Source organism: Patagioenas fasciata, chromosome 1 (genome assembly GCF_037038585.1).
Source record: "Patagioenas fasciata isolate bPatFas1 chromosome 1, bPatFas1.hap1, whole genome shotgun sequence".
NCBI classification, from domain to species: Eukaryota; Metazoa; Chordata; class Aves; order Columbiformes; family Columbidae; genus Patagioenas; species Patagioenas fasciata.
Window position 1 is genome coordinate 142,447,652 of NC_092520.1, and position 22,991 is coordinate 142,470,642.

At 40.1% G+C, this 22,991-nt stretch overlaps 1 protein-coding gene across 6 annotated transcripts in view; it reads right to left on the minus strand.

Annotated features, from left to right (window-relative positions):
* PHF21B (PHD finger protein 21B) overlaps positions 1-22,991 on the minus strand; it is a 167,646-nt gene that overhangs the window by 49,027 nt on the left and 95,628 nt on the right. For 4 of the 6 annotated variants that reach the window (XR_011741817.1, XM_065829397.2, XM_071816566.1 and 1 more), the window contains one exon: positions 18,909-19,220. The exons of the other annotated variants lie outside the window; for them this stretch is intronic. Coding sequence is in view for 3 of the 4 variants with exons in the window: in XM_065829397.2 (XP_065685469.1) it covers positions 18,909-19,220 (312 nt within the window). In the remaining variant the exon portion in view is untranslated. The remainder of the gene's footprint in view (positions 1-18,908; positions 19,221-22,991) is intronic. 6 annotated transcript variants of the gene reach the window in all.

Genomic DNA, 22,991 nt, shown 5'->3' on the forward strand with positions numbered 1-22,991 from the left:
AATTAACAAGCTGAAAAGACATTTTTCTGGCAATGCCTGACCTTTAAGCACTTTGTATGAATTTATCGATACCAGCAGAAACAATAATTTAAAAGGTTATTTTATGAGTGCTGAATAGTTTATGGCAGCACTTTTGTCAAGATAAATGAGTTTCTTATTACTACATTTACAGCTCTAAGCATTTTAATAAAAAAGGTCCATAAAAGTCAAAGATAACTCCAAATCTCTCCTCTATCTCAGTCTATTTGGGCTTTCCTGGTGACCCCTTGAAACACCTGCAATGTGGTGAGAGCACTGAAACGTGCAGTGAGGGGGGAAAGTGAAGAGCAAAGTTTCCGTTTGCCTCAGAATTGTTTTGATTTCATTGTATGCATTTGAGCCAGATTTACTGTCTTTACACTGAGAACTTTATTCAGATATAAACAAATTTGCAAGCTGTATTTCCTACTGTCTAATTCACCGAACTTTACATCCAGCAGCACTTATTAGCCAAGCCCAGCATCTGGGAGCCCATGACCCCTTGCTAACTCCTGCCTCAAGCATCAGCCCCAGTCCTGGACTGGAACAGGAACCTCAGCCACTGCACCACCCATTGTAGGAGTTAATGGCTAATGAACGCATATGGCTGCAACACAAACCCCTTCCAAAGCCCTGTCTTCAGTGACCTATACAGAGCAGACAGGAATCTGGCATGTCAGGGTCACCTTTTTTTACTTGAGCAATCCACAGATGCCCTCAGATAGGAACCACAGCAGGCCCACTGTGTAGGTGACCTGCAATCTCAGCTCTTGGATAAATGTCCTCCCATAGCATGCTCTGAAGGGTCACATTTCAAATCACAAAAACAGGGGAAGAGAAGCAAATTAAACTGTCTTTTCAGCGGTCACTTTACTCACTAAGAAAATCATAACTATGAGAATTTAAAAACAGAAAACCAACCCAAAAGCCCCAAAACAGGAGGACACTGTTGCATCAAAAGACAGCAAAAGAAGTTCCTCCTATGCAACCAAAAGAAAATAAAAAACTTGGAAGATACTGCCAAGAGCAGTTAAAAAAGAAAATCACTTCTCACCTTCAGTTCTTCTATTAATATCCAATAGCATTGCAACTATTTGCTATATTTTCTCCTCCTCTGGTGCGTCTGGTGGACCAACACCAGCCCTGGATGAAGGCTCTCAAAGAGTACTAAGGGACAGAAGTATGGGGACAGCAGCAAGTAGAAGACATAAAAAGTGAAACGAAGTATGGTATGGACAGAGAATAAGAAATCAAAAGATGAAGGCTAGCGATGGTTAAGGACAAAAGGATGCTGAGGTAAAAACAAGGATGAGATTTACACTGTTGATGATCAGACTAAGCGCCATACATTCTGTTTCCTACTGTCCATTATCTTACAGCATCTTCATTCAATGCCTGAGTTTTTAAATCCATGATTTACACACATTTATGATTTCAATAAACTTCTGCATTTCAGCCCTGAATTAATACTCACACATCTATATATATCTACAGATATGTATCTCTGCTTTATTGGAGGGTATTTACATTTTACTCTGTTTCAGTAAATACATTTGTCAGACCACTGCTATGTTTGCTTTGAATTACAAATTACTTCCCTCCCTCTTCGTCCCCTTCATCCCTGCATTGGGATGTAATCAAAAAAGCTTAAAGACCTGTTACAATTCACTATCGCTACAAACTCATTGTTGAGCTTGGGTACATGAGCAATTCAGGGTTAGATCACAAACATAAAACTGTTAGGGGACACAACTCTCCTCCCACTGCAGAATTACACCAGTACAGACAAAATCACTGAAGTCAATCACTGAAGAGAATTGGACTCAGTGAGTAGGAGAAGGTTAAACAGCCATACAGTTTAAAACCCTTTCACTACAACATGCTACCCAAATAAATATTTAACTCAGGAACATATGGGTTTGTTATATCTTAGCAGAACCATTCAATTATTTGAGTTCAACTGACACTGCATTGCTGTATTATTTGCAAACTATTTTATACTGACATCAATACTGCAGCACAAATATTGTGTTCCTACAATGCATTATAGAAATACTAATCTTTTTCTTTACAAAGTGCATATGCATCTCTCCAAGATCTAGGTCTTCGTGTTGAAAATAAGACACCTAAGCTATTACAAAAATGTTTTTGTCTGTTATGTGTTCAATATTGGCAACAACAGTTTTACAGAATGGATTTTTAATGTGGTAGTGACAGGGGAACAGATTGCTATGGCAACAGCAAAGATGAAAATTCTTAACCTGAATGGATTGTCACTGAAGTAATTGCAGGTTTTTTTACCCATTCTACATCCATTTTACAACTTGAATGCTGGATTCAACCTTGAGCTTGCTTTATATAAATGCCAAGCACTATATGCAACCTTCAAGTTCATTTGACTTAAAACTCGCTGCACCTTACCTCAGTAATCCAGGATAGTTGCTGTCCTCTAGCTAACCTAAACATCCGAATGCTATTATTTTTTCCATACAGTCCACCAGTAAAGGTACTGTGAACTCAAATATAACTTGGAGGTTCCCGCATGATATGTTTGCATACATATTTTTTTCTCTCCTTCTAGACTTTAACTTCAACCAAAATCTGTGGAAATCATTCTTCATTTTCAAAATATGGTGAAATCACTGTGCATTGTATTTCTAATAATCTGGTGAAATTATGGTATGTTTCAGTTTCACACTCAGATTGTGTCCCAAAGAGACTGCGCTTCGGACACATATTTTGTGTAAACTAATTTAATTAGTATTTCATGGAAATGTAAAGATTTCTCTTCCAGCTTTCAAAAGTGTTTGTTTTACCTACTTCCTGTCTCTCTACTCAGAATTCATTGATCACACTCCTGTACACACAGTTATTATTGTTATGAAGTAGACAATCAGAAACACAAGCCCTGTTGCTTTTCTAAAATAGCAGTGTTTTTGAAACCATCCTTTCTTTGGGCACTAGAAATACCATTTAAACCCAGCGCCATCATAGCCAATTAACAGCAACTGAAACCATGCCAGATGTTTTTGCATTGAAACAGCCGACAACTGCTCCCACTGCCCCTCACAAGGCCCAGTACTAGGGCAGCAACAAGGAGCAGGACACAAGGTACCACCTTAAATTCCAAACCTGCTCTGAAAATCATGATGTGAGCAAACTCTTAATTGCTTCTGAGGTATTTATACTCATCCCTTTCACCACCGCTCATTTGCAAGGAAACCCACAGAGTTATCAAAGCTCACCAGGGTATCAGAGGAGTATATGCAGAGATAAGGCAAACAATTTTCTGCTTTCACTGTGGCTCTTCGGTTTTTCAGAGCACCACCTAATTTATCTCTGCTTTTACCATGGCTCTCAGATTTTTCAGACCACTATCTCTACTTCTTGCCACTTGCACATTCCCATCAGGATAAACTCAAAAATACAAACTCAGTTTGAACACATTGTGGGCATATATTCTGGCAATGGAAATCACGATGAATAAAGTTCATGACTTTCCCTGGTTCAGAAATCCCACTGGTTACTTACACATAAGGATGGATAGCTGTACCAAATACCTGTTCTTAAACACAGCTTCCATCAATTACTGGTTAGCTTTTTTTTTTTTAAGGTACTGTTACTTTTATGCAGGGAAACAGTCTGGATTTTCCCTCAGTCATTAGATCACACTATACATTTTTGGAGGAGGGAAAAAAAAAAAAAAAGAAGAGGGAAGTTTGGTTCTGTGAACTAAATTAGCATGCGCATACCTGTTCTGTGATTTGAAGATTTAATCAGAAATCGTATCCAATTAATTAAATCTCCACCTCTTGCACAAATGAGTATAGTCTCACTGAGTTGCAACAACAACACTCGGTAGCTGTGATCACACCTATAGTCTCTTGCTCAGCTGATTCATAATAGATTTTCTGTTGAACTACTAAGCTGTTCCAGGTTGATCCTGTTTTTAATGACTAATGTCTTCAAATTACTTATTCCCTGTTCACAGGCTGCAGAATTATTTCTGAGTAAAGGGGGAAAACGTGTGCACAGCATGACGCAGAAAGCAGATTCTAGCCTCTATCTCAAGCGAGTTCAAGCATAAGTAAAAAATCTTCAACAGAGTCCCATCAGCTGCTAAAGTACTACTGCTTTACCCCAGTTGCAGGACGTGGGGATTAGGGTATGCAAAGAGATGGTGGGTGAAGGAAAAATAAAGGAGGAGAAGATCATCATTCCTTAACGATTTAGGAATCCTCACATATCAGAACGGCTCATGCAGCCTAATAGGAGCTACTGAAAAATTAAGATCATTCCATTTTAGTACCCATAGGGCTCAGAGCTGCTTTTGCAGTTCTTGCTGTGAGTTTTTATTATGCATGCATCAGCCACTTCGAATAACTGGAAAACATGAGGGGAGTGACAGCCTGAGACGATCTAATTGCTCTCTGCCACACAGTCCCTTTTGTCAGGCCCTGAGCTGAGCTAATTCAGCTTGCAAACCAGGATAAAGAAAGTTTTCTGCTAGTTAAGTTAGCTTAGGAAAGTATCCAACAAGCAACAGAACAAAGACAAGGGAAAAAGCAACATTTCTTAGCTGGGGTGGGACAGAGGGAAAGACAAAAAACACAAAGGCAAGGGAACAGAAAAATGGAATGATGGTTCCAACTTTTTCTGAGAAAGTAAGCTATTAAATCGGCTCAGCCATAATAACTGAATGCTGTTACCCAAAGCAGCTTCTTCGAATATAGAACTTGGGGAAGGAACAGAAAGACTTTGCCTGAATTCCATACAAAGTGTGTATAAATATGACCAATCTTAAAATTCTGCCATTAATATAATCAGTTAGCAAGAAGACAGCAATAACTTCCCCAAGAACATCCCATAAGCTTGCTTTATTTATTTTTAGGCAGACTACTCAGCAATATTGAGCTACTTGCCCACCAGCCAAACCCAGTGGGAAATACTGCTTTAATACAGCATGGCTCTTGAATTCTTAATTTCGGTATTCCACAGTTCTATGACTGCAAATGTGAAAAATCATTGTAGATATTGCTACATGGTGCCTTCTTCTAATTAGAAGAAAACAGTGAAATACAGCAGCACCTTAATTTGTTTTGGAGGGTGATAAACTCAACATTATTCACTTACAAACGTAATTGATTCTTTGATGATCCAAATAAAAAGGCTGATCTTTTATGTTGATTTGTTCAGACAGTAACAGGATTTGGCAAATTTATTATTATATAAATAAATTCATAAATATATACGTAAGATACATATATATATACACCATATGTATGTGAATACACAAACACACACTTCAGAACACATAATAATACATTACACATACTATTTTTCCTTAGTTGTAAGGATACCAAAGTGAGCACCAGTGTTTCCTTACCATGATAAGGCCAGGAAATCTTAGAGATCAGAGTAGAAAATCTCTTCTTCTTGAGATGCCGCATTAACATTAGTGCTAGTAAAATGAGCCTTATAAACACTAAAGTCAGCAAAGGTTCCTCTCTTTCTGATAAACCTGGATGCTGGGACATCTTCCAAGGTTCTAGCAGACTGAGTTTCAGAAAAAATGCAATATGCCTGTCCAACCTAGCTCCAGATAAAGAGTTCAAAATCACCTTCTAATCCTGATAGCCCCTGCCCTGCCTCCTTTAGCTGCAGTCAGACCCTAAAGACAGTCAAATCCTCATGTGCTTCAGTCTTAACCATTAATATGCTCTGAACACCAAAAGGTTTGCTTCTCAGCAAGCCTGTCAACATCACCTATGAGGTGTCAACAACTCAGTACCTAGAATTGAATCCACAAACGCGTGAAGGTATTGCACATTACAATGACCAGCTCTAAGGCGCTTTACTGCAGATGTCAATCCAGGTTTCCATGTGTAGGGTATCCAAAGAGTATGATGGGGCACCTTGGGAGAAATTTGGAAACCAGCACCCTAGGGCAGAAGATAGATGTCTAGATATGTTCAATAGGAGTGTTATGTTGTGTTACTGACTCCAGGCCTTGGTACCTTGCTTTGAAAGAGGAGACCTGCTTCATTCTCACTGGAGTTCACCTCCCTGAGCCCCTTCCTGGAGATTGCTCTGTGTTCAACCACTTTCATTCAAAACACACTCCAAGAAAGCTGTCCTTTCATTTCTTCCTCCTTCCCATCTTTCCCTTACACCAATTCCTCAGTTCAATCACCTATTCCAGAGAAGGAAGATTTCAGCTCCTACACTCACACATGGTTCTGTAAGCCACTTATCAGAGCATACTTCATAGAAAGATTCTTTAAAGTTCTGCTAAATCAGTCAGTGAGAGAAGAAAGAACATGGCCTCATGGCCCGGTGGTTAGAGAATGCTTGGAAGAAAAGACAACTGACAATTCCAATCAATGCTTTGGCCATCTTGTTGTTCAACCCTGTTAATACAATAGCAGTTCTTACAGCGCCCCAGTGCAAACATTTTGGCACACAGGTAATACGACCAGTAGAAACAGAGGCATTGATGGATTTCATCTGGGTCTAGACTTGGTAGCTACCTGGCAGAATTTGATGATCAAAGTTTTGAACTCTGGACAGCTAGGTGCACTTCAACACTAAAATACTTCCAAAGATCTAGTCTGAATCTCTTTTGCAAGAAATAAAAGGCACAGCGAGAAAATAAATCCTATGCTTTCAGCTTGCGACTTTGCAAATTAGTACAACAATAATGTCTTCATAAAGGCAGAACCATGAACTTTTATGAGTCTTAGTTCAGTGAAGGTCTGCGCGTGTATTTGTGAGGAGATCATTGCAGAGATGAGGACTTCAACCCAGTCATTCCCAAAGCTAAAAGAGGAAAAACTGTGTTCTGTTTCGGTCTGGTTTTAATTGGACAATAGTATCTTAAATCCAAAATAATTGCCAAGGTAATGCAAAGAGAACTTCACTACTTGAATTTTCTATTGATTTTTAAAGAAAAATGTTGGTAAGGGGTGCTACTCATGTCCTCAGTTATGTTCTACCTGCACACATGAAAGTTCTGTAGAGTCTACACCCTGACACTGTAAATTGAAAATTCAAGAAAATTGGGATGAACAGGTCACAAAGATTTTTGTTTGGTTTGTTTGTTTGTTTTAAAGGAAAGGTTCCCTTTCAAAGAAAATATAATAATAATTAATGACATACTAAGCCTATTGTATTGGAAAATGGTTAGAGACATGCTAGGGATGTAAACTTGTACAGTAACTGCTGGTAAGAGTTTAGCATTGCTATATTTAACTTCAGTGGTGATACTCCAAATACACGTATTTGAAAATGGTCATATAATTTGTTGCATAAATACTTTGCTATTAGGAAGAGTTATAAACTTAAACTTACTAAAGCATATTATGCATATCAAGACATAGGTCAATTCTGGTTCTATGAATAAATTTAATAATAGATTAAATAAATTTAGAATTACTTCTAAATTTAGAAATAATTTCTGGACTCATACTAGAGGAACCAGAGTTTGATCTCATATTCCTCAAGACTTGAAAACAAAGTGTAAACACATCACAGTGGTGGTTCAGAGCCACCTACTCGGGCTTCAAAACACACATTAAGAACACAGATACAGAAGAAACCTGAGCTTTTTATCTTCTCATATTTATTAGGAAGTCTGAGCTTTTCTTTTCCAGCAATACTAACAAATGCAGTGTCTAATTTCCTGTATAACAAGAAACACTAAAAAGCTATACAAGTCAACAGAATATAGATTATTTGCTTATATTTTGAAATGACAAGTGCAAGGGAAATGAATATAGTAATTTTTCACTTTGAAGAAAACATGTGAAGTCAGCAAATAAGGTGGTGGAATTTTATTAGAGAAAATGTTAATCAATTACCACACACAGTCTTCTAAAATCATACCCTGTAGTATCCCTGCCAAATTTCTATGATCTTCTCCTTACTACTATGCTAAAATAGCCGTCTTTTTAAAATATTTCAGTTTACTGATTCTTTAAAGAGAAGTGCATATCACATTAAGTTGAACAGGGCTGACTTGTGTTTTTATTTTACACTCATAAGGATGGGAAACATGTAAGGTGAGACCTTTAAATCACCACTACCACTTCAGCAAACTACAGGAAACACAATGCTACTTAAATCTTATCAAAGCTGTCATACACTTTCTGGTATTACCTATTCAATCACTGCTAGTTCAGTGATCCTCTATGTGAAAATGAACTTATCTCCAATCCAGGCAGTCTCATTGCTTGATTCAGTGAGGGATGCAACAATCAAATTGTTTGTAATATCACAATCCATCACTATACGTGCAAATTTGATGACACAGTCACTGAACTGGGTTCTTAATAAAATCAAAGAGGAGAAAAAGGCTAAACAGAGGTCTATAACAAGGATCTTACTGAGGAAAAACAAAACAAAACAAACAGCTGTACCCATTAACTAAATGTCTTGTATAAAAGCAGTGGGGACATGTTCTTGCTTTCACTGGCCAAACCTCCAAGGAGAATATTTTGCCAAAGAATTAGAATAATCAAAAAGACTAAGACTCAGGCACAGAAAAGCAGGTAAATACAAACTCAGTTACAAGCATATGAACAATCCTACTGAAGATAGGTAAATTATATACACGTTAAACTCATGGTTATGTTCAAGTGAAGGACAGAAGTTGAATGTGTTCTCGAAAATTATTGATCTTGAAGCCTGATAGTAAGTTCAATAAAAAGAGTTTTGATTTGTCTTACCTTGCCTGGTACCTGGCTTATTTTAAAAGGGTCTATGTTTCGGTTTTCATAATAATAAAAATCCAAGTCCAATTGCAAGTCTTTCTGCTTAGAGGGCAAAAATGTGACTCAGGTCCACAGCGGACCTTCTGCACAAGAATTATGCGCACTGAAGCAACATCAACCCCAAGGGTGATTTAAAAGCAGTCAAAGAAGAAACAGGCTCATGATAAATAAAAGTTAGTAATGAGTCTTTTCCCACCCATACACACACATATGAGTATCAAAACCACATGATATAGCTGTTAACAGGCATCCGCCAACACTCTGTCCTTGTCACTGATGGAAATTCAAATATAACTGCCTTGCCATTCAGCTATTCTCTAAATTTAGAGATGAACAAATTTGGTTAAATTTGGATCAGATCACTTTCTGACTCACATTATCCCGCAAGTTAGCAAACCTTCATACGTCACAAAAAAAGGCCACCGAATGTAATACATAATCTCTTCCTTTTATGAGGCACTGCACACAGTCAAAGCAAGCAATACAAAAATATATTGTTAAACAACAGGAAATCCATACAAACAGCTCTGATATAAACAGCAGAACAGTGCTTATGTGTTGAAATATGCATTCAGAGTGCCAAATCTTTAACTAATGGAAACTCACGTAACTCCATAGTTTTGAGCACAGCTCTCTAGATTCCTAGGCAGTAAGGGTCTGCCCTTCCTTATAGGAATATCTCCTCAGACAAATATTTTTTTCTCTCACATGCACAAACACTTTTAATTGCTTATTGTGTAGCAATTTAACTTGAATTTTTATAAAATGGCTGTGATGTGAAGAAAATACAACAACTAAACCCTAACATCAATAAGTGCTAATAAATATTAATATAGCATAAGCACCGCTTTTATTGCAATGTGAAACCAGTTTATTATCCATGGATGAAATCAAGTTGCTGTCTTTATTACTGTCAGGAATAGCTTCTAAGATATTTCTATGTACTACTTGAGTGTTCATCAGCACTCTGTATTTACACCATCTAGCCTCCCTTTCCCTCCTCCCCATTTATGCATAAAATTATTTAAGAGCAGTATTTTCAGATATAGTTTTCCAATTAATTTAAATATAGACACAAATGCACATTATGAGATTAGTAGCAGACCAATTGCCAAATCCTGACACAGTTATAACATGAACAGGAAATCTTATCATGCTTATATTTGCAATATGAACATTGAAAGAAGATCAATAGAGTTTGCAGTCTGGTATCAAACACTCAAATTCCTGCAAATTATTCAACTACCCCACAAGCTCCATGGATAATGAAAAAAAACCCACCTTTTGACGATAAATAGAACTAAAACGTTTGGCGATATTCCAAAGCCTTTAATTTCCTAAAGTGGTGCCTTTTATTAAAGTAACAGTACATGTAGAATAAGTGGATGTTTTTATGCATCCTGTAATTTAGAAAACCTAGGAGATGATTTCTCCACCCCCAAAGTTGATCATCTTTCATTATTACAAACTGCACTTCAAGTTTGAATCACACAGCCCTCACATTTTCTATCCATCCCCTCACATTCTTGCTCCCCCATTTTAAATGGAACTAACTTGAAAATTCTGACATTTTCAAGAATGCTTGACTGGTAATTTCCATGAGGCACAGACAGCCTCCAATTACAATGAAATAGCTACAGTGTATTACCATTTTCAGAGCATTCTTTGGTTTTCTGAAGTGCATCAAAGCTCTCCATGGGAGTTACTCTGATTAGCGTCAAAACAATAATGTGCTATAAACTCTCAGCATTAGTACAAGGGACTCAGAACTTTGTTTACATGGATGATAGATAAGCATGTATAAAAATATCACAGGAACTTCCATAAGGGGACTGCCTATATATTCCTATATTTTAAGACTCTCCTTATTAAGTTAAAATAGCTCTCAAGAAAAGGCATGAAATTCAAGCTAATGCATTTCCCTCCTTCAACGTGGTCTCTTTTGTTTGGTTCCCTATACCCAGGCCAGTTAATTACTTCTGCCTATAAGGACCTAGATATACAAATAGGCTGAGTGATCCATTGTTCTTCTGTATAACCAGGAATCATTGACAAAATTAAAGTAGCTGTAGTCATCCTCCACTCACATTCCTCATTAGAGCCTCTTTCCAGACACTTGTAGGAGGAAAATCCATTTCATAAACACTGAAGTAGCACAGCCATACCTACATCCCACTTCACATAAACCTGCAGAGTGGACCTTTAGTGACACTAAGGTTGCAGAGGACGGAATCATACATAGTACAGTCTCCAAAACTGGGTCTTGCTATTGTTTCCTGGTCATTTAAGTTCTGGCAGAGTGCTGTTTGCTTGCCAGTCCCCACAGAAACAAATTTAGAAAGGTTGCTCCTAGATTCTAACAAAAAGGCATCAGACAGTCAGTGTGAGTCCACTTTTCTTATCCTTTCCTGCTGAATACTCCACACCCTTCACTGGAAATTTTTGGTTACATAAGGAATACCATATTGGGCCTAATCAGGTTTTATTCAGTTGCTGAGAGTCTTTATTTAGGCTTTGATACCAGTGCGTGTTTGACCCTATTGTAGACCAAATGAAAATGCAGATTGAGAAAAGCAGAAATCCACACACTTTAGATGCATTGACCATATACATATGTCTGGGATACTTAAAAGGAAGCCATTTATAATCAAGAAGCATAAGTGCTTATTCTGAATCTGACATTTAAACATCCCATCAACAGCAACCGGCATTGCAAAACGGTTTAATTAACCTGAAAGGATGTAATTGTATGCTATTTATCAAGAAATACAAATTTTAGAGTGCTTTTATGCAGTATATATCAGCGTAGTAAGGCCAAATCCTGCTCTTAGCTAACCGTATTTAAACGTGGAATAAATTTGTGTACCTCCCTTACAAAACCTGCAACTAAGATGGTGTAAATACAAGCAGAATCTGTCACACATAGTCTATAATTCATTTCCTAAAATTACTGTACTCTTGACAACATTCTAGTGGTATAGTTAAAAGTTAGTACAGCCCAAATGACAGAATGGAACACTGGATGGTGTGTGGGGCTATGAATCCTTGGGGTTGCCCCTCTCCTCATCTTTTTCTTTGTTATTATTCTTCATTTAATTTGGCTGAGCCACCTCTCCTCTTCTACATTTACAAATATCTCCTGAAGACAACTCAGCCTTAAAGCTATCAAAGGATGATCCAGGAGACAGAACATGTGATACTGAAACCTTTGAGGTCCAAAACTAAAATAATCCAATGTCTTTGTCCTACCCATACTCACAGTGTGGCTGACATCCTTCTGAAAGCCTGAGAGATGTGGTCTGCTAGATGAAATTTAGGATAGTGATGGATGAATCTGGGCCCTCTCCTGCTGTGTGACCCTCAGAAGTCACTTCATCTCTCTGCACTGATTCCCCCACAAATTTTGTCTTGGTTGCTTGTATCATATGTCCTTTAGCAGACACTCCCTCCAACAGGTATGCCTTCAGTGTCTGCCACGGAGACGAAACAGGAAGGCTAATTGAGTAGTTGATACGCCAATAAGACTCTGTTTCAACTCTGTGCTCTGTAAGGGGGTCTGTGTGTCCCCAGGCAAGACACTTGGGCCCAGGTACCACAAGTAGAATTTCCAATGGGATTTAGGACAGCGAATACTTTAGAGCATCTCAGTCTCTACCTCTGACAGTCACAATCTCTGCAAAGCTCTTGGTGCAAAATTCCATGTTCATGCTACTGTCCTGCACAGCAGCTCAAGTGGGATCCCAGAGAAGGATTTTGGTTCTTAAGAGCAATCTGGATGTCCCTCTGACACTGTCTAGTAGGGCCATACCTCAGAATTCCTCTCTCTACAATAACTGCTTTCTGAACCCATGGGCATGATGACATGGGCAGTACCATAACCAGCTCAGCCTGGGGCTTGTCTGTTCAAAATCTTCCTGCTACAGGCTTTTTGTGTAGTAGTCTCCTGTACTGTTATTTCTAATAGAACACTGTTACCACACCAAGTTGCCTTCATAAACTGGTGGAAGCAGATGGCTCAGAGTGCTAATTTGGCCCCACCAGGAGACACAACCCCGTCTTCACATTTGAGGAGATTGAAAAAAATGGCACAATTTGAGGAAAGTCAGTAGGGACTGTCAACCACACAGAACACTCATTGCTCTGTTCCTCCAGGAGAGATAGCCAGAAACCAGCACAGTGCCAGATAAAATGAAACTCAAGTAACACCTCAACAAAACCCTTCAACATCTTGAAGTTCGTGAGCCATTGCTGATCAAGTCATACCTGGAGAAAGACATAACTAGTGTAACAATAAGACCAGAAGCCACAGACTCCAGAAGTGCAACGACTTCTTTGGTACACACTTCTGGTGCAAACAAGACTGCTGGTCCTCCTGCAGGTTGCCAAAATGACCATAGTGTTCCTAATCCATACTACAGTGTCTTTACTTTTTCCCTCACCTATGTCTATGCGTAGCGTGTGGATCTTTCTTTTGTCCTTCCCTGTCCTGAGTAGCCATCATTTCTGCCTGCGTGTTGGCACACTGAGATCAATATGGATGATAAAGATTGAGCAGCAGATCAAGGTGTATGAGAGAGATGGGTAAAGAGCTACGGCAAGGGCTAAAAGGGACCGTGACATGCTCTAAGGACTTGTGGGACAGTTCTTGTTCTCAACGATGCCACATGCAGCATGGACATGTCTGATGCATTCTCAAAGTGATCAAAAAGGTCAGTAGTGTGGCTACCAATACAGGGATCCTGCCTAAGGCAACCCTTAGGAGCTTCCTGTGAAGAAGCACAAGTGGATTATTTGTTTCTCAGTTTTCCAACAGATAAATGTGGAATAATAGCACCTTAGTCATAGTAACTCCATATCGTGAGGATAAATTAACTATTGCTGTGTTCTTATACACTGTGGTAACATGGATTATAGAAAAAAAAAAAAAAAGCTAAATATAGCCACATAACCAATATGGATAAATATATCTATAAATAAAACCTCTAAGTACTACTGCAATACAAATAATAAATAAAAGCCAAAAAGACTTAGTCATACATGCAGGTGGATTTCCAATTACAGACGAAGCACTTTTACAGACACCAGAGTGGAGCACTATAAGTGGGATGGTGAAGAGAAAGGTAATAAATCATTCTACAAATAAATTATTCTGAAAAATGGCCACCACAGGCAGAGGTATGTTCTTAAACTTCTGGAATGCAGCTTTTTCTGGTAAATTGAATATACAGGTTCCTAAGAAGTATATATGACCATCCTCCTACACATATAAAAGCCACTTTTTCCTGAAGAAAAAAAATGGATGCCAACATAGCTTGCTCAATCTAAACATGGATATAAGTAGTTCTTTGAGCTGTGGAGTTAATGAAGCATTTGTGGAGAACAGTTTACTATCTTGCCAAGAATTTATAGCACTGTAAATCCTCATACTGTATTTTAGTTTGAAATAACCTCCCTGTATAGACAAGCCCCAAGACACAACAGCACACGTGCATGGGGTAGCTTGCCAAACTTTTCTCCAGCTGACCCAGGGAATCCACATGTGGGAAGGAAAGCATGGAGAGGAGAAGGCAGATTTTATGTTGTTGCTTGTAGGGTCTGATGGACAGTGAGTCAGTGCCTTCCTAACACGTTTTCTAAGAGTTGCATGGAGTAACAGGGGACAGAGCATCACACCAGGATCACAAAGAAGAGACAGCTCTTTCATAACAGCAGTATCCAAATGTTCCTGCACCTAATAACTACTCTGCACTTTAGAAGCCTCTGGGACTTCTGGTAGGTGACCAGTGCACATAGAGCACATGACAGATACACACAGAGAATGCTGTTTATGGTGACAAAGCAAGAGCCAGTTCTGGCAGCACCCTCATTCCAAGGCTATGGATAAGTTTAAAGCCAGCACCACTGGGCTGTGCAGAGATAGCCAGGCTAGCTGCAAACAACGTCTCTCTGAAACTAGAGAAGCGGGGCTGCCTGAGAGGCAAGGGTTACCTCGAGCCCTTCCCAGTGTACTGCTTCCAGGACACCCACTGCCTCTGCACAGACACTCTGCGCCATGTTTCTGTGAAGCCACTTTGTCGCTGTATCATGGTGCTCCATGGTCCAGCACAGAGATGCCCTTCCAGTGCTTTCTTCTTTTGCTACAGCGCCTGAAAAGCAGCCAAGTGGTCTGACAGCTGCATTCCCCCCTCTTTGCTTGTTCTCCCAATAGCTGGCTGATCCAACTGTCTTTTGAATGGCCAAAAGGCTTTCTGCTTTCACCAAACTAGGTTCTGGGATGCCTGCTGGCCCTCGGTTTTGTGATTTAGAAGCTAATGAGGAGGTAACAGAGGGGCATTTTCTTTATCCAGTACATTGTTCCAGCACAGCAGATGGGACTTTGTCCTTTAGCAAAGCAACCTCAGATCCTGCTTTCAGTCAGGAAATGGTGGCTAGGATAGGAAATAACCAATAGCACATGAATACAATCACAATAAAAATATAATTTGAGAGGTTTATATTAAAATCTTTATACCATGAGTACTTTGTAGGTACAAGCATGGTGATATCCTACAACTATCCAGTAGCTCTAGGGCATTCTTTATACAGAACAGCAATAGTTATTCTCTGAAGGCAAAGCACTCCTAGCGTGTATACAGCATATGCCAGCAAAATTCAGCTTATGCCAGCAAAATTCAGCTTTTGCCAACATAACTTGCTCCAGATCATCCAAATGAAGCTCCAAGCTTCATTTCTCTAAGCGGGAGAAAGAGGTGTACTCATGACATCCCTGCATGTACGCTTCCATCAGTGTAGCTCCATCAGTCATGTCTTCATAAACTGGATTGACACTGAAAGGCTGCCAAGGAATAGCATAGACCTAACACTAGTTTCTGGAGCTCATGATTTCCAATGCTTACAGATTTCAGTCATTGTTAATATCACAACATTTCCTGCTTCTAATAAAAGATGTGATAAATACCTAAATAATCCTCCAGTATGTGTTATGTGTGTATTTATTAAGATACTTTTTTTCAATGCAGATATGGCTTCCATTACAGTCAACAACATTTCAAAATAACTTTAAAAATCTGCTGGGTAGACAACAACCTAAAATGAAACCGCTGACACGCAGCTGCCAAAAGGAAAATTCTGTAACAAACTTACATTTAATCCTATTTATATTTGAAAGTTCTGTATTTAGATTGCAGTGTTTGATGCCCTATTTTTTCTGCTGAGTTTCATTTAGCATTTCATTCTTCCTGCTAGATACCACTTGAGATGACCGTTTACACATCCTGATCTCCTTAAATGCTTTCAAGCAGAAACCACTGCTCAGAAACTCATAACATTATACTTCATGCCCTTGCCCTTTCTCTCACTTTGCAGATGCAGAGGAATAGGCTACACTACACCAGTAATCTCATTTACTACTATCAGCCTGCCACCTTAACCCAGTTTGCAGAAGGTTGCCATTATCCCCCATCTCACAAGCTTCATACATTTCAGCAGAAAAAAATACTTTTCTGAGCAATAACAAAGCCACAAAAACAAACAAAAAACACAAACAAACAACAAAAAAGGGAAAGTAAATGCTTATTAATATATGTCAACAGTGAAATTTCCCTCTGACACTACAGCGCTAGTAGCTCAAGGCTTACTGCTACTGATTTGTAATCACCACTCCAGGATCAAGAATACCAAACACAAAGCAAGAAGTTATTTTATTTATATATATCTGAACAGAAAAAGAAACCTTGCAAATTATATTTAATTTGGGTAGAGGAGTGATAATTAACATGCAATCCAGCACTAAGCTTTCTGACAGTTTAGGACCAAAGGTCAGCTTGCATTTTTTACATTCAATATTTCTAATTGTGTTTATCCATGCCTGCTTACTACTCTCAAAATATAAACCCACTATAGTCATCTGCTTCAGGAACCTGCCATTGCTCAGCTTCTTCTTCCATAAATTACTATCATAATCAAAGACACTAAATTACAAAAACTACAGTTTTCTAAAGAAAAACACTGGAGCTCTTCCTCTAGCAAAACCAAGGCAAACCCCAAATGCTGGACAGTATTCCCACTCCAATAACAGTAAGCTTCTGCTTAAAACAAAGCTGTTTTTTGAGAGAAAGGTTGCAATGACAGGGCAAACGCTGTTTCATGTTTGAGAGAACACAGAACAGAAACAGTGCACAAGCATCAAAGGCTTTGCTTCAGCAGGTTGCAACACACCACTGACCACAGCACGTCTGAGGACGTGGAAAGTGGAAGTGCAACCCATTTGCCCTTTGGAAAAGATAAATGGGAAGCACCGTGGACAATTCAAGAGCACAACAGTTTCCCAGGTTAGAAAGTCTTTTCCTCTAACACCACTTGCAGAAGTTACAAGTTTGCAGCCAGCTATCGTAACTGGCACTGTTCTCAAGCACCTGGGACCATTATTTCACTATTCAAGCTAAATACATTAGATGTTATTTCAAGCTTCTTCCTTCACTGTTTTGATTCTTTTCTTCCTATAGCTCCTGACAGTGACAGTAAAAGATAGTCCTTCACAAAATGATAGGCCATTGAAATATTGAAACTTTTATCTTTTATATGATTATCATTTATATAGTTATTTTCCAGGATTCTAAGAAATATCTACTGAGATAGCTTCAAGTATCTTTTCAGTAAAGCATAAACAACACCTTCAATAAAGGAAATTACCCAGCATGAATACAGAATGGTGATTCAAAACCGAATTCCCTGCACAGCACACAGTTACTTTAGTGTAACAGCTAAAGACAATGTCATTTCTCCAGAAAAAGGGACAGGACTATTTGGTTCCCAAAGTGGTTGCATATGCTTTTCATTTGTTAGTGGATGCAGTAGGTGATGGTCATTCCCTGTCCAGAGTTTAGGAAGTGGCTTCCTGGGTATAAAAATGCCTCGCATTCCAACATAACCTTGATTTACAAACATCTTCAGATAAAGTTTGCCTGTTGCCCTCATCCATATTGTGTTCTTTCCTGATTATTAGAGGTTCATATCCCGAGCTTGTGAAGGGGATTTAAAGTACACAAAACCAGGCTACCACAGCCTCTGCGTGCAGAAAGTAGAAAAGAAATCCACATTTCCAATTGTCAGCAACAAGAGTTTACATCCTCTCCTCCAAAGTTTTAGGAAGAATTTGTCACTTTCTTCACATTTTAACTTAATTAGCATCATTTCCCTCTCCTGAGACACACCAGGACTGGAGTAAAAACTTGTCTTTTGTGGCTGATAATGGACTGCATAGAACAATGTGTCCAGCAAACAGCACTCCTTCTTCTTTTGCTCTCCCTTCAAAAATTCATTTATTTCGTATTTAGATTACAGCGAATACAAGCATTAAACATATATGTACACCTGGTCCTGGAAGCAACAGCCTGGCAACTCCCGTACAGTTTGTGCTTTCACTCACTCTGCCTAAGTGAGGGAAGACACCAGCACCACACCAAAGATACCTGAAATGACGGCACAGCCAGATCTGCGACCAGTATCTAAGCTCACAACATGGCAAATAACAATTATTTACATGTATCTTGTTATTAAGGACTGCTTCTTAATCAGAAAAGTAGCCACCGAAGGTGGGCAGCTAGGGTAAAGCAACAAGAGGTAGCCAAGTCCCCATCCCTCAGTGCAGCTCTTCTCGACTAGGGCTCCCATCCCGTCCACATTGGCAGAGGTGAAGAGACCTGCCTGTCCCCCAAACCCACCGGACACGCGCAGCCCCGTGCTTCAGCCCAGCGCCCTCCTCCCCTGCCTGCTCTGCACCTACTCTGCCCCGGGCAGAGCTGGGGAGTCCCCGTAGCCCCAAAGGGGCAAACACCCACACTGGCTGTGGGGCGGAGGGTCCGCACAGCACCAGAGGGAGAAGCCCTCCCCCTTCCAGGGCAGCAGGGCGAGTCTCCGCGCCCCGGGGGCACCTGGAGGGAGAGGCAAGCCTCCACCCCCGTCCCCGGCACTTCAGAGCCCCCTCGTCCCCTACCCCTGTAACCCCCTCCCAGCAGCCGCCCCTCCGCGCCCCGTCAGGGCGCCGGCCCCGCCCCCGCCCGCCCGCCCCCCGCGGCGGCGGAGCCCGCAGCGCGCCGCCCCCCGCCCGCCCGGCGTTACCTGGGCGTTGGAGCCGAGCTCGGGCGGCTGGCGGGCGCCGACCAGCTTGGCCGTGGTCTGCAGGTTGATGGGGGCGCTCTGTGGAGGCTCCGCGCCGCTGCAGCCCAGCCCGCCGTTGAGATGCGCCGTCACCATCGCGATGGGAGCCTTGGCCGGCAGGACGGAGATGGCCAGACCCTGCCCGGGGCTGCCGCTGGGGCTCCCACCGCCGCCGGGTGCCTTGAGGAGCGCCGGGACGCCGCCGGGTTTGGCGCTGCCGCTGGCGCCGCTGCCCACCAGCACGGCCGCGGGGCAGCTCCGCACCGCCAGCTTCTGCCGAAGGAGAGAAGTGGAGAGAGAAGCGGCATCGTCACCCGCCGGGCTGCAGCCGGACCCCGGTCCCCACCTCGGCCCCCGCCGCCGCTCTGCCCCCCGGCCGGCCGAGCCCCCGCGGCCGGAGCGCCCCGGCCCTGCCCGCACGGAGTGGGGGTTGTTTGCTGCTGCGGTTCTCTCCTTGGAAGGGACAGGCGGGCGGGCAGGGGCAAGGCTGGGCTTCCCCTGCTCGCTCGGGAACTTGCGGTTTCACGCGGGGTTTTCAGTCTTTTTTTTGCCTCTAATATCTGTTTATGCCTGGAACTAGTGATTCTGCTATAGGTCTAGATAATACTGTAGCTTTAATTAATAATAAAAGGCTTTTAGACGTAAAGAATGTTCAACTCTCTGTTCTGTTAGTCTCGAAATCCATTACACAGGCTTGCCTCACTCCAGTGCTTGCTTACATCTCATGTTCCTTAACCCTGACTTAATACGGAGTAATTGTTTTGTTTCCCCTTTAACTTTTTTCCTTCTCACAAACTTCTATTATTTTTCCAGTGTTTTGCCTTTTTTTTTTTCCTCAAGCTAACTTTTCTCCATAGCTCACAGTTCTCTGCTTTTCTTAACAATTGTACTTTCAAATTTCTACAGAGTGGCTATTCTGTCATCTGTAATAGGAATACATTGATTATGCTCTGTTTACAATATCTCTTACAAGATTTGTATTTCCGATTTCTATAGGCACTGTGAAATTGCCACATAGTGAATGCCAGTGTCTGTGTAAAATGCTCACTTTTTATAAAGCTGTTGCACTTTAAATAATCTCAGAAGCTGTTCTTATTAATGCCATTTGGGCAGGTTAGGTATATGTGGAAAAAAATAATTCTGGTTCAAGCCTCTTTTTGTACTTTGAAGTATTAAACATCTCATTTTTACAAGAGTTGACATCAAAGGTGCTTAATCCTGCAAAGGCTTCTGCCCATGTTTAACTTTTTCCGCTGACCAGTCCCACTGGCTTCAGTGCAAGTGCATCTCTTGTTGCCTTTCAGGAAACGTCACCCCCTGTCTAGGTCTGCTGCTGTACTATTAGTGTCATTGGTTTTTTGTCAACTGTGCTTGTTTAGAATACAGTGTGTATGTATATTTGTATATATGCATATATATATAAAGTTACAGACATGCTTAGTTTGCTGACAATCTTACTCCTGGGCGTAAAGTACAAGCCTTGTAGTAAAAAACTGACTTTTAAGGAAATACCTTCCTTCTTGCCTTTAAACCCATTTTACACTGTAAGGCTGTAAAGACTTAATTGTCAAATATATTTGCTCCAGGAACTGTAGGTTTTATGTTTATATGGAATAGCAGGCATGCACTTTATCAGGGATACCTGCTTAATATTTTAATACAAAGAAATGTTTTTTTAATGTCAGCATTATTCTAGTAATCATAACTTCATATAAATTGTTTAGGCTTTGTTCATTTTTGTCTTTACCTTTCATTTTCCATTACCCTAACAGTCATCCCAAGGAAGCATAGGCAGTATTTTCCTCAAACTATGCTGTTGCATGTCATAGGTGGTTTGAAGAGGAAAGAACTTTTCTTTCAGTACAGAAATATATCTGGTTGTTAGTTTAAAAGTACTCAAGTGAAAGCCAAGAAGCTCCTGTGTGTTTTATGTAGGTGGGAAAAGTTGCTTACAACAAAATTGTATAAAACGACTAATTCTCTGTTTCGTTGTACAATTTTCCACCGGTGTTCCTTGTACTGTTATGTTGCTACAGATGTGAAACGACTGCATGTAGGTATCAGCTGAACTCTACCAAAAACCTCCTTGTGCAGCCCCTTATTAACCTGTACAGTCATACAAAGCTTTCAGATTAAGAGTTCAGCTTTGTGGTTGTATTTTTGTTTCAATTTCTGTCATGTGAAAAACTCTAAAATCTCACAAACTGTCAGAAAATGCTGTAGTTGGTTACAGTGCTATAAATTAATTACCTAACAGGAGTTAGTCCATGAGTGAAATCCTAGCTCTGCTGCAGACAACCAGAGGTTTGCTCCTGATGTCAGTGGCACCAGGGTTTCTTTTTTTGTGGAACTAAGAGCATTTGCAATCCCTGATAGGTCACTGTATTGAGATACATTTTAATATCTGTCCTCAGAAATGTGAATATTTTTATTACGGAATGAAAAACTTCTTACGAAAATACTGCTACTGTACTGATTTCAGATTTTCACTTAAATTTCTAATATGTAATATTCTAACAGTATTAGTACAGCTTTACTTTTCTCTCTGGCAGTTCAGCAACAGAAAACATCCAAGCAAAGAGAACTTCATGATCCCATGCAATACTTGGTAGCTGAGTGGAAATGCAATTAGATAAGCAGAAGTAGATTATGACTTTCCTGACACAAGTCAAGAGCAAGTAGTTGCTTTTTATCTTGTTCCAAAGGAGGAAATGCTACCAAGAAGTATAAAAGCAGAAATGCTGCAAAGAAAGAAAAAATTTCACTACTCAAACTACCATCCAACCCATTTCTACTGTTCTCCTATCTGCATTAAAAGCTCTCTATTCATATGTATGCGACAAAAAAGCTAAGGCAATATGGCTTGTTTCAGTCTAATTTGAGATGAATATTACATGCTTTTAAAATTGAACATGCATCTCCTGATGCAAAACTTGTTTTCATTTAGGTTTCGGGGTTTTTCTAAGTCAATACAGGAAAAACAAAAAGCATCCCTGTGATAGCCTTGCAAAGACCAATCAGCCCAAGCCAGTCATCTCCCCAGGGAACAATACTATGCTAAATATATTTAAATAACTGCAAATTTTAGAAACTAAATATGGAAGCATATACAAAGGATCAGGTGCTCAATATTACCTTTCAAAAGAGAGTTACAGAAAAATTGTCAGTTTGGGGAAAAGCAGCTACAGTATCTCTTCTGTGTCTCATTTATTAATTTTCCAAAAATGCACCTACTAAAACTTGAAAAATAACCCCCTTAATCAGATTATGTTAGTAGGAGACGAGGTATTATGCAGTTTTTCTTTGTAATGTCCATTTTTATTTTAAACCCCCAAGAAGACATTGATAAAGGAGTGTTGGCAGAAACAAAGATTATGATATGAGAGATTAAAAAAATCCTCAACAAAACCTACATCTGCTGTATTCTATTTCTGCCAGATTAATTAAAAGAATAGTCTTGGTTTTTAAAGAGAGAGAAAATCTGCATTTTGAGAATCAGTCAGCATAACGTATTCTCTGACACTTTTGGAATGGTGAATAATAAGAAACTAAGCAATCTTTGGACACTGCAGCTGAAAACATGCTGATATAATGGAAGAGCCAAAAAAGAGGGGAAAAAAAAAATATTGGCTTTAAATGCTGGAAAGCAGGTCGCTGCTTCTCATTCACAGTATAACAGTCCTCACAATACACCAATTTCGAAGCAGCGCCTTTTCAGTAGCAACACAACTTTAATTTTCACTGCAGGATGCCACAGGCAAACCGGAGTTTGAAATATGTATGCCAGTCACATGCAAACACACTACAATGTGCTGGAAAGCTGCTGCTTGTTTATGATTTCCCGTCTTGTACGTGGCATGGTCTCAAATACTCAAAGCAAAGCTAATGTTTTTTTCCATATGTATCAAAATAGCTCTGGCCTTTCTATTTATTTGTACATGTAAACCCCCTTCCCAACCCCTCCTTTCTCTTGAGGTCTGTGCTGTAAAGGTTTGCAGGCGTAAAGGCAACCAGGCAACAGTTTTAGCCACCCTACTAGCAGTT